The sequence below is a fragment of the Polypterus senegalus genome, chromosome 9 (genome assembly GCF_016835505.1).
Source record: "Polypterus senegalus isolate Bchr_013 chromosome 9, ASM1683550v1, whole genome shotgun sequence".
Taxonomy (NCBI): Eukaryota; Metazoa; Chordata; class Cladistia; order Polypteriformes; family Polypteridae; genus Polypterus; species Polypterus senegalus.
In genome coordinates, this window is record NC_053162.1 from 99,657,285 (window position 1) to 99,678,837 (window position 21,553).

Here is a 21,553-nt window from a genome sequence, read left to right on the forward strand (position 1 = left end):
ACAAAACATGTTGCCACATTAAAAGCAGGTCATGACAAAATAAATAAATATATACAGCTTTTGCTGGAAGGACTTTGGATATATTTTCAGAATCTTTCACAATGTAGATAGCATTTTATTTTTCTTTCTAGTAGGACAGAAGTATCTATTTTGTCGATATGTATGCAATCCTTCATTCCGGCTCTAAGACATTACCAAATAACCAAAGTGATTTCTTCTTTTATTACGGGTAATCACTGCAACAACAACGTGGCAGATACTTTTAAAAGAGAAACATATACATGTGTATGCAAAGGTGAGAGAATCAATACTTGCACTTTAAATACATAGAACTACTGCCCCTTCTACGACATACGAACTACGGTATGCACATTTGTGACAGTTAATGCAATTAAGCTGGACGTACTCCATCCATTATTATGACCATTTTTTACCCTTAAAAATCATTTATCCTGTGGCTCGCATATTATGACTAACATAAAGATCATAAACAACAAGGCTATGTAAAACTATATAATAAAAAAAAAAAAAAAGTAAAAGGACTTCAAATTCAAACTCAAATCTATAACACAATAATGTTTTTCTTAATAACCTTGGGATTTTTAGAAAATTACTCACAATTAGTTTCTAAATTTCCCACCTTAACAAAATATTTGATTAGTTTGGACTCCAATGAGCAATTAGGGGTGAGTTTTTTTTTTTTGTACTTTATTAGTGGTGATACAAGTTTCAATTTAACATTTATGTGACTGGGTATTTTTTTTTTATTAATTACAATACAGTATTCTATCATTTTCATAACATCTTTCTTAAGGTTGAATCACATAAAAAAGAAGCAAAGACCCAACCAAAACCAATTTCTGTTCTTGGTTTGGGGGGTAGTTAGGCCACCAGAATAAACAGCACAATTACTCTTTTTTTTTTTTTGTTTTAAATGGGTGGAACACATCATAAAACTTAACGAATAAAGAACTAAAAACAAAGGCTGTGGCAGGCTTACAAATGTCAGGCTTAGATGATGCTGGCAAGCCATAATGTCAACACACTTATACCTCTCGAAAATAAAATTTCGCACAGTGCCATACTTGAATGTACGAGCAATTAGTGCAGTTTTTAAACAGTGAGATCCATTAAACTGAAGGTTACTTTAGTAACAATGCAGGCTTGTAGAGGAGAACAAAAATAAAGATGGAGCCCATGATGAAACAAGTAACAGTCTGTAAAAAGACACAGAATCTGTATGTGCCGTTTTTAGCACACACACATACTGTGCTGTATTAGATTGCAAAAGTCAGGATAAATAACAAAAAGATTTAGTTCATATGAGATGAAAGAAATGTACACAGTTCCAAACAGTCTTTGATGAATTTCAATACAAAAGTCAACTTTTGTGAATGCAACAAAAACTTCTAGGAGAAGAAGCCAGCTTATTTCACATGCTCTGCACTGTGAGATGAGCAGTAATACTTCTTATGGGCTATAAAGGTGGAAAGACTGCTGAACTTAATGTTGCACAGGCGGCAGAACCTGCTGTTTCCATTCTGCATGGGATTGGCTGTCACTTTAGGGGACGGGTTCGACTTATCTGCAAGGAGAGGTGGCGTGAGTGATTGGAGTCCAGTCTCTTTGAAGTTTTCAGGCACTGGTGAAATGTTAAATGGAGCAGCAGGCGAGACAGGTAGCGCCAGTTTGGGTGAAGTATTTAGTCTTTGTGGGCTCCCATTACAAAGAGGAGATGCAGTGGGTGACGCGGTATCCTTTTGTTCTTTGCCATTGAGTTTGTGTGGTGGATTCTTGACACTTGTAGTCGTGGGTGATGTTGGCGTCACCCTGGGGCTCAGACTTGAGCTGCTGGAGCTTTCCTGGGATTTGCTTGGGTTTAACGTGCCCTTCAAATGGTTGTTCTGTGCGGTGGGACCAATAGCCTGCATGGTCAATAGAAGACCGTGTACACTTCTGAAATGCTCCATCAAGTCTCCTTTGATTACCCCATTGAGAGGACAATAGGGGCACACAACTGAGTTCCCTGGCACCTGTGTAGCCTTGATGTTAGGAAGCTGGTGTGTAGAGTTACTTTCTGGGCTGGGTAAATGAGAGCCTGACAAAGCAGTAGTGTTAGTGCAACCAGTAACTGGAATGGCATTTCCTGAAGAGTTTTTTTCAAGTTTTATTCCTTTGACTTCCATCTGCTCCACATTTAATTCTTTATTCTCCGAGGCTCTGCTTTTTGGGGAACTTGACGCAGGCCTTTTCACTTTCTGAAGCTGCTCAATGGTTTTTTGTTGCAGTGGGGTAGCCGGGCAGTAGTACTTTTTATGTGCTAAGTAGTTTTCCACACTGTTGAAGCTTATTCCACAAGGTGTGCACTTATGGTAATCGGCCAGAGATAGCAAGGGGGTCAACACTTGCTCCTCTTTCAGACGAGGCTTCTTGCTAAGATCAATAGGAGCATCACAATCAGGACTAGAGCTGGGAGATGAAGCAGAGCTTTTTCTCACTATTTTTATATGACTGATGGAAACAGACGGAGAATCTTGTAGCCTTCCAGTGATGGCTCCTCCTTCCTGTTTTATTTCTGTCAGGGCAGATAGGCTGGCAAGGGCTTCATGTTGGGCCATATGAATTTCATACATTTTTCTGCGTTTTCGGGTACGTACTGGCTGAGGAAGTAAAGTCACCTTTCCTAGTCTCTGCCTTTGGTGAGGTGGGTCATGTCTTGTAGCACAGTAGTAGCGTTTGTGAACCATGTAGTTATCATGACGACTAAACCGAATATTGCAGGCTTCACAAAATGTTTTAGTAGGATCCTCATCCAATTCCTCTAGAGAATTACTAGGACTTTGGCTCCCCTCACTCGCTCTACTTCCATTTTCTCCTTCAGAAGATGCATCTTTCAAACCAGGCTCATCACTCTTCACTTCAACCACCTTGACATCCGCCCCAAAAGTTGCCTCTGCTTCTGTGTTATTTTGGGAAGTCGATGGACCCTGAAGTCCAGGAGTAGACTGCGAGCTGTGAGCTGTAGTGGTCAATGCATTCACATTGTCTTTCAGTGATATATTTAAAGGAGTATCACCTTGATGGTGCCGGCTTGAGCAGTAAAGCCTCTTGTGCACATAATAATTGTTAATGTTGATAAATGTAATGTCACACTCAAAGCAGGTGGCTCCTTTCTGGATGGGAGAACCGGGGTAAAAAGTGGGGGCAGCACCTTGACCTTGTTTCAACCTACTGTGCACCATTTCAGACATTTTAGCAAGAATCTCTGAAGCCTGGGGTACAATAGAGGCCTCAGGGCTAAACATATATTGGGGTAGAAATACAGTTCCTCCTTGAACCATAGTGCCTGTTCCAAAATGTACAGGACTAGAGCCTGGTGTAGGACTAGAGAGTTCTGTTTTGACCTTTACCACGTCAGATCTTTTAGGACTGGTGCTTCTAGACAAATGGTCACATGGTTGATTTACTTCTCCGTCTTGACAGACAAACTGATCCTCAAGTTCATTTTCTGATTCAGAGTTTGCAGCAGACTTGGGTTCCTCTTTTATCTTCACAAGTAAAGGAGCTTCAGGACTGCTATCTTCTGTTGTAATCACAGTATGCTGATTTGCCTCTGGACTCACAGAGGGCTGAGGTAAGAGCAACGGAGAAGGCCCCTGTTTTTCTTCAAGCTCTTTGCTAAGATCACAGGAAGACTGTATCCTGGTAGGACTTTGTTCCGTCTTTACCGAAGCTTCCACATGAGCCAGGGTATGCTGCTGAAAACTGGATACAGAGTCGGCCAAGAATCCACACAGTGGGCACTTTAGTGTTTGTCCAGGATCTGCACAGTTCACATCTGCAATTACAAAATTGTGCTTAATTAAATGAAGAACTCTTCAATGTTTATAATTACATAAGTACTTGTTTAATTTTTAAATAGCTAAGCATTGTGTAATAATGGAGCACATCAAGATAGTTGAAAATTTCTACATTGCAAGGTATGTGTGGTCTATTGTCATGTTCAAAACAATGACTGAATGTAGTGCATCTCTTTTCACACTAACATCATACACAAGGTCATCGTCTGAGATATTTGCGCTTCCAAAAGCCAACCAGCCTGGAGTCCTGCTTTCAACACCTTTCAAAGGGAATCAAAAGTGTGATAAGTTGTGCAGCTTAACATTATACCATAATTCAAGCCCTTCTTCTAATGATGCTACTAACAACGGTCCATGAATTAAGTTTCAATATTTTCGTGTTCTTAGAATGAAAATAAAAACTATAGTACTTTGATGTGTGTAAAATGGAACTAAAATGAACAGCCAGTGACTTTTCCTTTTTAATTTCATAATTCATTAATGACCTTTTGTCACAGTTAATATAATAAAGAGTCAATAATTTACAACAGAGGCACTGCACTCTTTGTGCTGCACAAAAAAAAAAACATCAAATACAGTTAACAAATGTTGATTTGACAAAGCAGAACTGAATGAACCACATTTTTCCCCCAACAAGAAAGTCGGCTTAGTTGGTTTTTAAAAGATATATTTTGCTTAACTCATCTGCTATTACAATGTCATGTCATTAGACATAATTTTATTTTCCATAGTACAAAAAAATATGATATGAGCCAAGATAAATAAATGATAAAGTACGAGTCCTTTAAGGTAGTGTAAAGGGGTTTGTGGGAAAACTGGTGGTGTAGGGGGACTAAATAGGAGGCTAGCCTCAATGATGCACCAGACTTGGAACTAAGTGTTTCCAAATTTTCGGACCTCGGCGGGCAAGCAGTGTTAGTTAGTTTCATTAAGGCGACTTTCAAAATTTTTATTTACATGGTCAACAAAGTCATTTTTCTAAAAGCAGCAATCTTACTAACAGACTGATAACTATCAGGGACAATGTTTAAAATAAATGAATTTGAAAATAGCAATTTTTAAATGTTACATTTTTACAATGGAATTCTTATTTAATTATAAAATTATTCTTAGTTTTCTAAAAGAAAGACTTTATATTGGACCCACTCGTTATGCATTTTATTGATAATATTTTGTTTTCAAGTCTTCCATTCCTACTGCATATGCAAATAACATCTGTAATTGAAGTGAGAAAGTTAATAAAAACCCATACTTGGATTAAGGTTAGAGTTAGGGTGGACTTATACAGTGGATTCAGAAAGCATCCAGCCCCCTTCACTTTGTGTGCACTTTATTGTGTTGTAGATTTAATTTTAAAAGAATAAAATTGCCATTTTTGAACATCAACCTACACTTACTAGCCTATAATAACAAAGTTCTCAGAAAGATTTGCAAATTTATTAAAAACCAAAAAGTAAAATTTGGCATTTATATATGTATTCCAGACCAATGCTGTGACCTCTAATTGTGGTCAGACACATCTTATTTGCTTTAATTATCCTTGAGATGTGTCAAGAACTTGATTACAGTCCACAGTGACAAACTGAATTGATAGGACATCGTTTACTAGGGTGTCATAACATTGAATGTCCAGTCAGAGGTACAGTGCATCCGGAAAGTATTCATAGCGCATCACTTTTTCCACATTTTGTTATGTTACAGCCTTATTCCAAAATGTGTGTAGAATTCTAAGGAAAAAAAAGAATTTAATCCAACACCCCATAATGACAACGTGAAAAAAGTTTACTTGAGATTTTATAAAAATTAAAAAAATTGAGAAAGCACATGTACATAAGTATTCACAGCCTTTGCCATGAAGCTCAAAATTGGGCTCAGGTGCATCCTGTTTCCCCTGATCATCCTTGAGATGTTTCTGCGGCTTAATTGGAGTCCACCTATGGTAAATTCAGTTGATTGGACATGATTTGGAAAGGCACACACCTGTCTATATAAGGTCCTACAGTTGACAGTTCATGTCAGAGCACAAACCAAGCATGAAGTCAAAGGAATTGTCTGTAGACCTCAGAGACAGGATTGTCTCAAGGCACAAATCTGGGGAAGGTTACACAAAAATTTCGGCTGCTTTGACGGTCCCAATGAGCACAGTGGCCTCCATCATCTGTAAGTGGAAGAAGTTCGAAACCACCAGGACTCTTCCTAGAGCTGGCCGGACATCTAAAGTGGGCGATTGGGGGAGAAGGGCCTTAGTCAGGGAGGTGACCAAGAACCCAATGGTCACTCTGTCAGAGCTCCAGAGGTCCTCTGTGGAGAAAGGAGAACCTTCCAGAAGGACAACCATCTCTGCAGCAATCAACCAATCAGGCCTGTACGGTAGAGTGGCCAGACGGAAGCCATTCCTTAGTAAAAGGCACATGGCAGCCCACCTGGAGTTTGCCAAAAGGCACCTGAAGGACTCTCAGACCATGAGAAACAAAATTCTCTGGTCTGATGAGACAAAGATTGAACTCTTTGGTGTGAATGCCAGGTGTCACGTTTGGAAGAAACCAGGCCAATACCATCCCTACAGTGAAGCATGGTGGTGGCAGCATCATGCTGTGGGGATGTTTTTCAGTGGCAGGAACTGGGAGACTAGTCAGGATAAAGGGAAAGATGACTGCAGCAATGTACAGAGACATCCTGGATGAAAACCTGCTCAAGAGCGCTCTTGACCTCAGACTGGGGTGACGGTTCATCTTTCAGCAGGACAACGACCCTAAGCACACAGCCAAGATATCAAAGGAGTGGCTTCAAGATAATTCTGTGAATGTTTTTGAGTGGCCCAGCCAGAGCCCAGACTAGAATACGATTGAACATCTCTGGAGAGATCTTAAAATGGATGTGCACTGACGCTTCCCATCCAACCTGATGGAGCTTGAGAGGTGCTGCAAAGAGGAATGGGCGAAACTGGCCAAGGATAGGTGTGCCAAGCTTGTGGTATCATATTCAAAAAGACTTGAGGCTGTAATTGCTGCCAAAGGTGAATCGACAAAGTATTGAGCAATTGCTGTGAATACTTATGTACATGTGATTTCTCAGTTTCTTTATTTTTAATAAATTTGTAAAACCTCAAGTAAACTTTTTTCACATTGTCATTATGTGGTGTTGTGTTTAGAATTCTGAGGAAAAAAATGAATTTAATCCATTTTGGAATAATGCTGTAACATAAAAAAATGTGGAAAAAGTGATGTGCTGTGAATACTTTCCGGATACACTGTAAGTATCTTGAACACAGGAACCCTTTTATTGAATGCTGCACATAGAAACATACATGCTACGCCCTTCCTTTACGATAATACAACTGTTGTAAATATCACTACATGACACCCCCCCCCTCCCATTTCAAATAAACAGTAGGCATAATTTCAACTTTTACTGACTAGTAAATAGAATTCCACAGGCTAATACATGCTTCCTCTACTTTCCTAATTCAATTACTATTAATATAACTTATCCCTTCCCCAAAAACTATTGGCATATTAATAACATTACCCATTTGTTAAACAAGGAATAACATTTTTTTATCAAAATCGTCAAACTTGCAAACAGCCCATTTGTTTCCTCTTTTTTTTTCCTTTTCTATTCGTTTACAAATGTAGTCTGACCACTGGTTTGCCAATTCTACCAGATCTTGTAATTATCTGGCACTCAAAGTAGATGGAGCAGACTCAGGTGGAGCTGTATTGTCCAATTGTGTGCCATCCCGAGAGCTTAGTGTGCTTTCTAATGTAGGTGGAAATTCACCAGCTGAATTGGTTTTGGGCATTGCTTGGAGGTGATGCCGGTTTCTTCTTTGTGTTTCTCCATAATCAGTTGCAATGATATATGACCAGGGTGTTACACTTCCACGCACAACAACTGCAGGACTAGCCCAAGACTTCTCATGGTCCAGTTTGGTGAAGACCATGTCACCTCGATGTAGGTTTTGGAGATGCCTTGTAGCGGTGCCACATAGTTAGTGTTTAAATGTCAGTTCTGTGTGTGTCTCGTTTCATTGTCCCATTGACTGCGTGTATGTGTATCAGTTAATGTTGTCCCCGTAAAGGAGGACGGATGATGGGAGGAGTTCACAACCACTAATCTGGAAAGCACCTGTGTATCAATGAATCAATTACTGCCGTCACTGACTATTTAAGGAGAAAAGAAGGAGACGAAAGGAAAACCAGCACGAGAGAGAGAGAGAGAGAGAAAGAGGAGAACCAATATCGCATTCACGACTACAACTTGCTTGCCGATTCATTTCATTGCGCTTGGACCCAGTTTGTTTTTCATTCATCCGGACTGCCTTTCAACCTGCTTGCCGCTGAAGACCCCGGGGTCGAATCATCATTCGCCACACGCCGAGGAATCACAGTGAGGTTGTTCCAAACGCCGGGAAATACAAACACTACAATTGCCGCTAATCAGTATCCGTATTCAGGACATTTATTCACGTTCTGACTCAAGTTCACGATCATTCTGTTTGTTAGTCATTTGTGTGGTGTGTGTTATATGTTACGTGGACAAGGGAGGGGATTTGTATATATATTTTCAGTTTTGCTTTGGGATTGTTGGGGTGGAGGAATATTTGGGTGTGCATTTGTCTTGTGGCGTGTCTTGTCTCATTTAATACATTTATTCCTGTTTAATTTTACATTCTGCCTACTGTGTCTTTGCATTTCAAACCGTCGATTGTGGGGAAAGTTTATCTGTGTAGGAGTACGGCTTGACAGGAAAGGTTTCTCAGTAAATTATCCAGGCCACAGGTCTTGGAGGTGTAGCTGCCGGCTGGGAATAAGGGGTCGGCCGTTACAGCCTTATACCATGATGCTTGTTGTAGTAATAGGGTTGTTTTGACCTCTCTCCTGCATCCTTTAGCCTAATTTTCTTTTGATTTGGCCATTTGAGTTGAAGATGTTTTCTCCAGGGTGGGTAGAGTTGTTCTAATCTTTCTCCCCATAAGTAACTCAGCTGGGAAGGTCCCGGTAGTGACACATGGTGTTGACCTATAGCACATAAGGACGAGTAGTAGGTCATCTTGCTTAAGAATTCTCTTTGCAGTTTGTACTGCCCTCTCTGCTTGACCATTACCTTGTGGATTGTGAGGACTTGATGTAGTATGCCTGAAGTCCCACTGTCTCGCCAGTTCCTTAAACTCAGCCCAGTAGAACTGAGGACCATTGTCACTCACAACTTCTTCTAGGATTCCAAACCTAGGAAAAATTGCATTTAGGACTCTGTGATAGTGTGTCCGCCACAATGAGAGTTTCCCTGGCGCATGTACAGCCATTTGCTTAAACCTCATGCGCTGCATAAGAAATCTCTGGCAATGTGGTGGAACTTTGTCCAAGTCTTTGCTGTTGATGAGAGGCCCTAAAGGCTTGTGATCAGTAGCCAGCTTGAAATCTTCCAATCCATATAGGTACTTTTCTATTTTCTATTTCTATTTTTTTTACTTTTTCCTTTTCTATTTGTGCATAGCGTCTTTCCGTTTCTGTGAGATGCCTGGAACAATATGCCACTGGCTTCCATTCTTCTCCATGGAGTTGAAGTAAAACTCAACCAATTCCGTAGCTGCTTGCATCAACTGAAACTGCTGTGGCTCTGTTTGCATCATAGTAAACAAGAACTGGTGCTCTTGTCAACAGCTCTTTAAGGCGCTAAAATGCTACTTGCTGTGCTTTATCCCATGTCCATGCTTGGTTATTTTTCAAAAGCTCAAGCAGTGGAGAGATTTGGGATATACTTCCCCAAATGACTGACCAAACCTAGTAGTTTTTCAGCTCTTGGAGGTTCTCTGTTGGAGACAGCTGCTTAATCGCCTCAACTTTGTCTGGATCAGGTCTTACACCTGTCTGATAAATCAGGTAACCCAGGAAGTGTAATTGTTTCTGTCTTAGAACACACTTTTCTTTATTTAGCTTCAATCCAGCTGACTCAATCCTCTATAAAACCTTTTCCAGGTGTGTGTCATGCTCCTCTGTAGTAGGTCCAAACGCAAGTATGCCATCCATGAAAACAATAACTCCCTCTAAACCCTCTAGTACCTCTGTCATTTTTCTTTGAAAAATCTCTGGAGCACTTATTATTCCAAATGGTAAACTTTGAAAACAGAATCTGGAGTAATAAATGTGGTCAGCTTATTGCTCTCCTGATGCAGGGTTATTTGCCAAAACCCACTCGCTGCATCCAATGAAGAAAACATAGTAGCTCCATTCGGTTTTACAATAATTCCTTGTGGAGTGGGAAGAATAAATCTGTATGCTCTGTGACTTCACTCACTGTTTTGCTGTGACACACTCTTGTCCAGTGTCCAATTTTGTGACATTTATTACAAGTGGACTTCATTGCAGGGTACCTTTCCTGCTTTTTGTTTTGTAATTTCCCACATTTATTTTCTTTAAGTTCAGTTTCTGGCATCACTATAGTATGTCTTGGTCTCCCACAACACTTCCCTGTTTTCCAATATGTGTGTGCGATTTCATGAACAGAAGCCAACGCCTCTCCTTGAAGACTAACTTGATACGTAACCTCCTCAGACTATCGAACTGTTTGTATTGTTTGTGCCAACGTGAGGTCTGATATTAACTGTAATTTGCGAGAGGGCCCTTTATCCAAAATGCCCACCGTTATGCGATCTTGAATATTCTCATCCTGACTCGCAACGAAATCACAGTGCTCCGATAATTCGTAAAGGGCTTGAATAAAAGTCTCAGCCTTCTCGCCTGGCCGCTGCACTCTGTGATGAAAGCAGGCACGATTGTGAATTACATTGTGTTTTGGACAAAAGTCAAACTTTTGTAGCACTATGCTAAAGTCCTTTTTCTCTCTTCTCTGCAAAAAACAACGACCGGAAAATATTTTCTGCTTTGCTGCCCATCACGAAAATTAAGCAACTGACCTGCATGTCTCTGTCATCTTTGTCGAGCTTAGAAGCCATCCTGAATTTCTGAAAGCGCTGCTTCCAGTCCAGCCATTCTGTCGGCTTGTCAAAGGAAAAGTTCGGCGGTGGGTTAAACTTTGCCATGCCGTTTTTTCTTTTTCTTCTTCTGCTACTTTATTATTATTCCGTTAATGGAAGGTCATGCGCATTTAGTCACTTCTGACACCATGTCATAACACTTAATGTTCAGTCGGAGGTATCTTGAACACAGGAACCCTTTTATTGAATGCTGCACATACAAACACACACGCTATGCCCTTCCTTTACGATAATACAACTGTCATAAATATCACTACATGACAAATGGCACATGTATACAGGGAGTCTGGACAAAATTCTGGTAAGGATGAATGCAGCCAAATACAGAGTGGTCCTTAAAGGAAACCTGCTCCAGAGTGCACGCAACCAGATGCTGGGGGGACAGTTTATATTTCAGCACATCAATGATGTAAAGCATAGAGCCAGGACAACCAGAGCAGCTCTGGAATAAATCTCTGACTGTTTCTGAGTGACCCAGCCAAATCGCAGACTTAAGCCCTGTGGAGAGGCCTAAAGATGGCAGTTTACAGACGTCTCCCCAATAAATCTATTGGAGCATTACAGGATCTGCCAGGAAAATTGGATAAAATGTCCAAATCCAGATGTGTAAATGATGTGTAGATACTTACACTGTAGAAGACTCAAAGCTGTAATTGCTGCCAAAGGGGTTTCTACAAAGTACTAAATTAAAGATCAGAACATTTATCTGAATTAGATTTTTAATAAACTTGCAAACCTTTCTAAAAACATATATTCATTTTGTCATTATGGGTTATTGAGTGTAGACTGAAGGGCTAAAATGACACATTTGTCCATCTAAAATTAAATCTATAACTGAATACTGTATGCACAAAGTGATGGGTCTGAAAACTTACTGAATCCATTGCAAATCCTTCCCGCATTGTGTGAGTGGTTAGCATTATTTAAAATGTTCACATCGATGTCAAAGAAGCTGCTGTTTGTGCCCCGTTGGTTATACAATATACTGATTATATGACTGACAGTAAGACGTTCTCTGCCAGCTTGATAATCTGTTCTAGGTGGAACACATCAGTTTAGATAGGTGCCTCGTATGAGAATTTAACATTAATATGCAGGGATTTTTTTTACTCTGAAGAAGGGCCCTGTTAAAAATAAGCAATTCCTGCTTCTGCTTGTAGTACACTCAAACACCAATCATTATGGCTATTAAAAATGTCACTCTTTCAATGGGCTTTTTTTTTTTTAAACATATCTATAGTACTATTCTTTAAGCTGCTGACATGAACACCAGTGTATTGGCTAACACTACTAAAGAAGTGATTTAGGAGATACAGAACCTGGGCCATCTTAACTTTCCCTAACATACTACCAGAACACTACTTTCAGAAAATATAAATGTTCATTAAAAATAATTAATAAAATTTGCAAACGTTCTGATGCAGAATACTGAATAAGCAAAGGAAGAATGAGAGATACTTAAAATTAAAAGATAAAAACAGGAATTTTTAGCTTTGTGACTTAAGTGCATTGTGACATATTCTAAAATAGTACAGAACACCTATATGACTAAAAGTAAAAAATATCTAAACAAATGATTTAACATATAAATTGAAATAATGTCCAGACTATCAAAAATTGGCCTTCCACTGCCTATAGTTTTGATGGACTAGTAGATTGAGAGGTAAAGTGGTAAATAAGTATCAAGGACACTAAATAAATGAGTTTTCTTTTGTGCTGAACATACGGAATAACTAATTTTGTCATCATTTTAGCTGGGTGGGCGAGAGTGGGCTCTATCCAGGGGTACCTGCCTCTCGTTTACTGCAGCCAGGAGAGGCACCAGCTCACAATGATCCTAAACATGACAAGTTGGTTATAAAATGGATCGGCAGTTGGACCCAGAGCTTCAGAAATCTTTATTACAATCAGTAGAAGAATGCAAAGTCCAAGTTCATTTACTGGGGATACACACTCACCAGCCACTTTATTAGGTACACCTGTTAAACTGCTTATTAACACAAATATCAGCCAATCACATGGCAGCAACTCAATGCGTTTAGGCATGTAGACTTTGTGAAGACAACCACCTGAAGTTCAAACCAAGCATCAGAATGGGGGGAAAAAAGGTGATTTATGTGACTTTGAAGGTGGCATGATATGTTGGTGCCAGTCAGGCTGGTCTGAGTATTTCAGAAACTGCTGAACGACTTAGATTTTCACACACAACCATCTCTAGGATTTATGAAGAATGGTCTAAAAAAGGGAAAATACAGCATCAGTTGGCTGGGCAAAAAAATCCTTTGCTGATGCCAGAGGTCAGAAGACAATGGCCAGACTGATTCGAGCTGATAGAAAGGCAACAGTAACTCAAATAACCACTCATTAAAGCTGAGGTATGCAGAAAAGCATCTCTGAATGCACAACACGTTGAACCTTAAAGCAGATGGGCTACAGCAGCAGAAGACCACACTGGGTACCACTTAGCTACTGTAAGAACAGGCAACTGAGGCTACAATTTGCATGGGCTCAACAAAATCGGACAATAGAAGATTGTAAGAATGCTGCCTGGCCTAATGAGTCAGAATTTGGTGTCAACAACATGAAAGCATGGATCCATCCTGCCTTGTATCAACGATTCAGGCTAGTGGTGGTGTAATGGGGTGGAGCATATTTTCTTGGCACACTTTGGGCCCCTTAGTACCAACTGAGCCTCATTTAAATGACACAGCCTGCCTGAATATTGTTGCTGACCATGTTTATCCCTTTATGACTGCAGTGTACCTATCTTTGAATGGCTACTTCCAGTAGGATAATTAGCCATTCTCACAAAACTCAAATCACCTCAAACTGGTTTCTTGAACATGACAATGAGCTCACTGTAGTCAAATGGCCTCCACCGTTATCATGTCAATATGGCCCAAATTTCCTTGAGGAATTTTTCCTGCTTCTTGTTGAATCCATGCCACAAAGAATTACAGCAGCTCTGAAGGCAAAAGGGGGTCCAACCCAGTACTAGTAAGATGTACCTAATAAAGAAGTTAGTGAGTGTATGTGGTGCTGCTTTAACACTATTTGATATTTGGACTTCAGTTTTCACACATTATACACTTCACGTTAGCATTTTGTCAATTATTACTATAACTTGAAAAAAGTTTCTGCTTTAATTATGTGTTCAACATTTTTTGCCTTGCATTTCCTGTTATCCTACATTTACCGAGATCCCTGTAGACACAGAACACTCATAAAATGTATATATTCCAAATAACAATATATTATTTACCCAATTCATTTCCAGGCACCTCACACCCAGATACACAGACTTCAGCTGGAAGAACTTCAGCTGCATCAGTGAGGGATGGTATAGCAGACTGCTTGCTGCTTGTGCTGATTTGACATATTTGCACAACAAAGACGCTGATGAAGAGGTGCAAAGGGATTTAAAGTGCTCCAGCATTACAACATTTTTCATAGGCTTCAGAGATTCTAGCGTTAAAAGGTGATTACTCTGCCCATCATTCCAACTCTTTCATTCAAATGTGTGACACTAGAAGTTACAATGAATGCAACTAACAGTTGATTGGTCACAACCTCACACTCTTCAAGTGAGTGCAAATCAAGTGTTTCTTCATTTCATTAAAAAAAAATCAATCATCAATTCATAAAATGATAAAAGTGCAAATACTGTTTTTTTTTTTGCCTTGAAAATAGAGCAAATGTTTTATGTTTCTTGATGTGTAATTGTAACAGCAACAGCTTTTTTCTTTCCCTTGTAAAGGTGGGGGTTTTTCTCTTTATTTGCTTTCACTCATGGTTACCACTTCTGTCTTTTTTGTGTTCTCTTACGTACCACCCCATAACTCCTAGCGTACGGCACTAGATGTTGAAAACCACTGCTCAAAATCATAAATACAATTTCCAAAAAGAACTGCGTTTTATTAAACTAGGATTTCACAGTAAAAATGGAACATTTAAAGAACTAAGGGTTTACAAACCTGCATAGCACTTTGTACTATAGATTACAGTTCAAACACAATGCTTGACTCAATTGTAAGATTAGGTGAAGTAGAAAATTAGGATAAAATTATCAGGTTATTTTTATTTTTGTAGCAATAAATGATGCTTTTCATTAACTTATCTTGAAAAAAAAAATGCTAATACTCTCCTAAAAACTGAACTCTTTTTCAATAAAATCTGTTAAAAAGTGAAAATGGGCTAATGAAAAAATGACTTGCTTACTTCTGCTGAAAGGTAAAGCAGGAAGGCCTGATCCTGGGGAATACACTTCACTTTTTGACCCTGGCTGACACACCATATGGTTGGTAACAAGATGACTATATAAAATATCTCTAGTGGTGGAGATAAATCCACAGCCATGACATATTCCTGCAAACACAAGAAGATGGAATAAAAAAATTATGAAAAATACTAATGCACGTCTGGTAAATTTTTGAAAAATGATTTTTCATAGAAACAATCTTTAAATTTTGTCATCTATGAGGCATATTACAATGGAGCACCAGTGATAATTTATTGATAATGAAATGTAAATTAATTCACCCAGATTTCTTTTTCAAAATATTATGTAGACAGTGCTTTTGCTTTTAGCTTGAGATTTGTTTATCATGAACAAGTGATATTCACTATGCACAAATCCACAATATTAAGCAAGCCGTTTAGTTTATTATTAAAATGTGAATATTCTGAATACTATTCTTTTGTGCAATATACAGCAGTACCTGTGCTACAATTTGTAACCGATTCAATGGAGTCTGCCTCATCCATTGACAGGCATGGACACATGAAGTAACCTCCCCTTTAGCAGCAATGCTTTAGTTACATCATACTTCAATTACTTGACATATTATGCTTTCTAATATGCCCATTAGAGTTTCCAACAGAAAATGGCATGTTTTCAAAATGACAACCTCCTGAAGTGCCGCCAAAACCAAAATGAGTGACACATTACAGCTTGCGCCAAGTTGATAGTAGCCGAGTTGCTATCCTGGCTGGTAGCCAGGTTGACATTAAGGATAGCAGTGAGGACTATACAGATTTACTTCTGAAATTAAAGAACTTGATAATTAAGCTGGAAATGGGCATAAAAAATGAAAGATGATACTAAAGAATTTCAAAGATTTAATGAAATGCTTAAATTAATGTCACAAGCAAAAAATGGAGAGTAAAATGATTAAAACAACCGGTGTCCACCTTCAATGATATGAAATACATGGTAACATCCAGTATAAAACAACAGGGGCAGATGGCAACTGCAACAGAGTTGCTGCCTATGAAAATTAATCTAAAACAATTTTATTTACTTTAGTTATAAATGCACTAAAAAGCAAAAAATACATTTTTCTTGGTTATATATGGCTAAATAAAATTGTGGGGCACACATAATCTAATTAATTCAAACAATTTTTGAAACGTTTTTTTTTTTTTTAGATTTTATGATGAAAATAGCTATTCTATTAATTGATTGAATGCATTCGGGTCATTCAGAACATTAATGCAGAACATGGCATTAGTAAGCCAAAAAGTCTAAAGGAAATCAAACAACACAACAGAACACAACGCAAAGCAAAATCAAAAACAAAGCAAAGGTTGATGGTCAAATTCAGTAAGAAAAGCAAAATTAACATGAAAAAGAGGTTGTCAATGTCCAAATACTATGATTAAGGCAACTTCTGTGCCACCATGTTTAATAGCTGTGGCAATAGTACACAATACAGGTTTGCTGGCATCCATGAGCAAGGAGGACAAAATGGTGATGCCGGAAACAAATTCAAAATGATGCGAATATTAAATTAAAAACAGGAATGTATAATTAAGTTAAAATAATTAGTTTGTTTTTCTAGCACCATGCAAGAGAATGTTTCGACAATCCTTAGCCCAAGCAGAACTTCTCACAAGAGGCCATGAGAGGGCATCTTCACCAGGGCCCTCATGTATAAACAGTGCGTATGCACAAAAATGTTGCATAAGCCTATTTCCACGCTCACAACGCAATATATAAAAACGAAACTTTGTGTAAAAGCCACACACATTCTCATGGCAGCTCCCTCCCCTTGCATACACACGTTTCTACTCGGTTTTACAGACTGCCAGTACCCAGCGTCAAAGTAGTGCTACTGTTCCTGTGTGGTTTCCCTTTCTTTTTTAGATTCACATCCATGATGCAGGCCACATCAAATACACTGAGATTAACCGCATATCGTTTATAAATTTAAGGTATCTGATTGTAATTAGGGCGGCACGATGGCGCACTGGTAGCGCTGCTGCCTTGCAGTTAGGAGACCCGGGTTCGCTTCCCGGGTCCTCCCTGTGTGGATTTTGTATGTTCTCCCCGTGTCAGCGTGGGTTTCTTCCGGATCTTCCGGTTTCCTCCCATAGTCCAAAGACATGCTGGTTAGGTGGACTGGTGATTCTAAATTGTCCCCAGTGTGTGCTTGGTGTGTATGTGTGTGTGTCCTGCGGTGGGTTGGTGCTCTGCCCAGGATTGGTTCCTGCCTTGCGCCCTGTGTTGGCTGGGATTGGCTCGAGCAGACCCCCGTGACCGTGTGTTCAGATTCAACAGGTTGGAAAATGGATGGATGGATGGATGATTGTAATCAACCTGAAACAAAATAATGGTGCACGGAATGGCCAAGCTATTCCAAATGCCATATCTGCTTTAGCATTAATACTCTCGGTGAAACAGTATTTTAACCCATTGTATTTGAGTGTTTACAGCAGCTGATTGGAAAGCTCTATAGTGGGTTTAGTAGAAAGTATAGAGGATTATTGGAATACAGCCTACATCCCTTTACATTTGACATTTATATCACACTAGCCATGTGTGCCCAACTACGTTGCGCGTGTCTGTGAAGGGCTCCCTGTTTAAACGCGGCTGCCAGTCATGAACTGGGCCCTTCGTCGCACAGCATTATGATTTTTTATAAGAGAACAAAATTACAAAAGAAAACCCTTAGATATTGATTCGATAGGAACGGCCTACTCAGAATCACTGTCCGAATCGTAATTATGTGGTGGTGTAGGAGCATTTCTGCTTCTGTCAGTTCACAGTCCATCTCGTTTTCACGACGCTGGCGTTTCCTCTCACGATCTCTTCTCAACCTTTCTCCAATCTCGCAGGTTGCTTTGTGGCAATCCAAAGAGTAAGGCAATATACATGGATCAATGGTTATAAAAGGGGGACAGATAGGTATCCAGGCTCTTTAAAGCATAAATAGGGATCACTTCACTGACATGTGAGCAAGCCACAGTACAACTGTGAGACACGCAGCACTCGCCGGCTACAACGTAACAATAATAATTTCCGGAACGTGCTGTTATGTTGTCATTCATTTTACCCACTGTCTTTCTTTCATTCATATGTTACGTAGGTACGTACCTTTTATCTTCGGCAATCTCATTCTCTAACCAGGCCTCAGGAGCTAACCAGCATAACACTGTTCACCACCCCTTTCCTTATTCTGGCACATTGTTGACATCCGTGAGTAACAACAACGTACTAAACTGGAATGTGGTCTACGCATGCGTGGAATTCGCGGACAAACAAAGATCACGATCTAAATGAAGATCTCTTTAGTTAATTTTAGGTACAACAATTTGTTTAGTTTGAATGTCTGTGTTTTGAGGTATGACTGGCGTACTACAGTCTTCAGTGGTATAAGCCTGGAGGAGATTCTTAATGCAATGCCTATGTTTTAGCTGTCTCTCTACTGCCATCTAGTGCTTCTTCTTCTAATTCATTCGCGGACAAAGAAAGATTAAGATCCAAATGAAGATTATATATAGAGATGCTGCCTCAGGAAGGCCACCAGCATCTGCTTGGATTCCACTCAGCCATGTGCACAGTCTATTTGAACTTCTGTCATCTGGCAAACACTTTAGAGTCTTTCCTTCACAGACCTCGAGGCTCAGAAAGTTTCATCGCAAGAGCTTCAAACACACTCAATCATTCCATCAAGTGCTCATGGAAGAACTGTTTGTACTTATAACTACAATTACTTCACTGTAAACTTGCACTACAGCTGTAATATTGCACAACCTCATCCACTTTAAGTACAATGTGCAAATGGTTCATGGAGTATTAGGATGTATACTTGATGTCATTTTTAAGATGAAATGCATTAAAGTATGTATATTACATTATACAGATAAATTGTTAATTTAAATAATGTATAGCTGGTGCCCTGTCGAAGGATTGTTCCTGCCTCGCGCTGTATGCTTTCTGGGACTAGCATGACCCTGGATGGATAGATGGATTGAATAATTAAACATTTATTTGGAAGATTTTTCAATATTTCTTAAAAGTTTTGAAGAATCAGCATTCTAAGCCTACAGCTGATTTAACATTTATTACAGAGCTTATTGTGTGACGATTGATTATGTGGAGAAAGAAAATGGAGGGACAGAAATTGAGGATTGGTATGTTTCACAGACACAATACTGCTGCAAAAAATTATTTCATTGAGACAGGAACAATTCCTTGATTGGGGGGCGGGACATGGGAAAGAACAATCCCTGGACAGGGCACCAACTCATTGCTACCACTGCACCACCATGGTTCCCCATGTTTAATACATGCTTTAATGCATTTCATCATGAAAATGAAGAATACATTTTAGTATTCTAAAAAGTTCATAGAGCTCTAATATATCATGAATGTAATGTATTTTACGTTAAGATCAGTACCTGCACGCTCCTGTCTATGAAAGAGAAAGCCCATTTAAAAAGCACATATTGATTCTCACCCATAGAACACATAGAATACAAAGCATTTAATGGACTATTTTAGTTATGATGGGATTTGAGAAACTAGCAAATTAAATATCGATTTTAAGGTGAAGTTGTTCTACTTTAATGACAAAATAAACTACAAGATTAAAGAGGAAATTTTGAGATTAAAGTCGACATTTTGACCTTTTCTCTTCACTGTATCTCTATTTATCTTCTTTTCTCTGTATTCTAATATACTTCCTGATGTCTCTCAAATGGTGGGCTTTGATACCTGATCACTTCTTTACTTTGGACACTGTGCGACTTTCTGAACTTGAACTTTCAAGTGTTCTCTGCCACTCTGTATCACTTGATCAACTTCCTCTTATTGTTTATACCACTGCTTATGCCATCAAATAGTACGTTTTTCCTTGCATCCACTTCGCATTCACTGAAATTCTTTCCCCCCCCCGTCCTTTTGCTATTGTCTTTTAACAAAATGCTGAACATAAGGGGCTAATTATGTTGATTGCATATTCAGAGGGGAGTACTGGGAGGACTCGGGGTGGGGTGGCAGGCGTGTGCATGTGCGTTACATTTTATTTTACTGAAGTTAAGTTCTACAGTTTCTTTAGCATTGTCCTCTGACACACTTACCAAATCATCTACATCAGCCCCAATAGGTTTTGCTGCATTTTTAGTAATCTGCTGGATCTTTTTTAAATTTTGGTTTATAAGACTACTAAACCAGCCAATGAAACTGAAAATGATAAACAGACTGGATCATACTGTGATAAAAGGACAACTTTAGGTCCTTGTCTACTTTAAACTATTTTGAGTTTACAGAGGAGAAATAAGCGCTGATTGCATTTAGAGAATATTTTATTGTATTTGTATTCCAGTTAGGATTGTTATCTATGTTATTAACTAAGTATTGATATTCAGTTATTATTTCTACTTCCTCCCCCTGAACAGCAATGAGCGAACATACATATTTCTGTCTCTTAAAATTAAATACAATTTCTTTGGTCATTTTTACATTCAAAGCAAGATAGTTCTTATTGCACCAGTTTACCATAAAGTCCACTTGATTTAGATAATGGTTTTCATCTTCTCCAGATATAGGGCCTATGAGCATGGTGTCATCAACATACTTGATAATAGGGTAGTGACCTTTGTTCCATCTCAGGTCACTTGTGTACAGAGTAAATAGTAATGGTCATAAGACACACCCCTGTGTGCGTCCTGTGTTTGAATGACTTTTGAAAGTGTCCTGTACTTTGACTGTCTGTGAATGTTTTAAAAGATAGTCCTGAATCCATAATGTGATAAATGGGTTAACATTCAATTTCAGTTTCTTAATCAGCATGTGAGGCTGGATGGCATTGAACACTGAAGAAAAATACAAATATACTGCTCTGACATATGAACAAGGCTGATCGAGAAAGGTGTAAATTTGATTTAAGATAACAAGCAGATCATCTTCAACACTTCTTTTGGCACAGTAAGCAAATCGGTTGTTATCTTGAATGTTCAAAGCATATCATTGAAACAGAGGTAAGTACCACTGGTCTGTAGTCATTCAAATAGTTTGGTTTATGTAACTGCAGTCTTATTCCTACAGTCTGAAAGTGACAATGGGGATGTACAATTACCAGTATATCAAAGTCTTATTTCTTTTAGCTCCCATTTGAGCTCAACTGTCCAAAACAAAATTATAATGGAATAGCCTATACAACACATGCAGCACTGCCAGTACTGAACCAATATGTTTCCCAAGCTCAGAAGCCTCTTTAACTTTATGAACCAGGTCCAGAGGTACACAAACTCTCCCACATGAAGCAGATTCATCCTCCTATCCAGTTTACTGCAGACACACAACTGGTGAAGCCCTAATTCCCATGTTAAATAGATTAATAGATTGAATGAAGAGGTTTTACATAAATATAGGGATTGAATGACATGCTATTATAAATTTTGAACCTCACTC

General features: G+C 39.0%; 1 protein-coding gene across 3 annotated transcripts in view; it reads right to left on the reverse strand.

Annotated features, from left to right (window-relative positions):
• Positions 1 to 691: 691 nt before the first annotated feature.
• Positions 692 to 21,553, reverse strand: part of zfpm1 (zinc finger protein, FOG family member 1) — a 270,631-nt gene continuing 249,769 nt past the window's right edge. For 2 of the 3 annotated variants that reach the window (XM_039763522.1, XM_039763521.1), the window contains exons 9-10: positions 15,076 to 15,222; positions 692 to 3,838 (exon numbers count right to left, since the gene is read on the reverse strand). In XM_039763522.1, coding sequence (XP_039619456.1) covers positions 1,428 to 3,838; positions 15,076 to 15,222 — 2,558 coding nt within the window. In that variant the 3' untranslated portion in view covers positions 692 to 1,427. The remainder of the gene's footprint in view (positions 3,839 to 15,075; positions 15,223 to 21,553) is intronic. The other variant, XM_039763523.1, reaches the window with a different exon arrangement.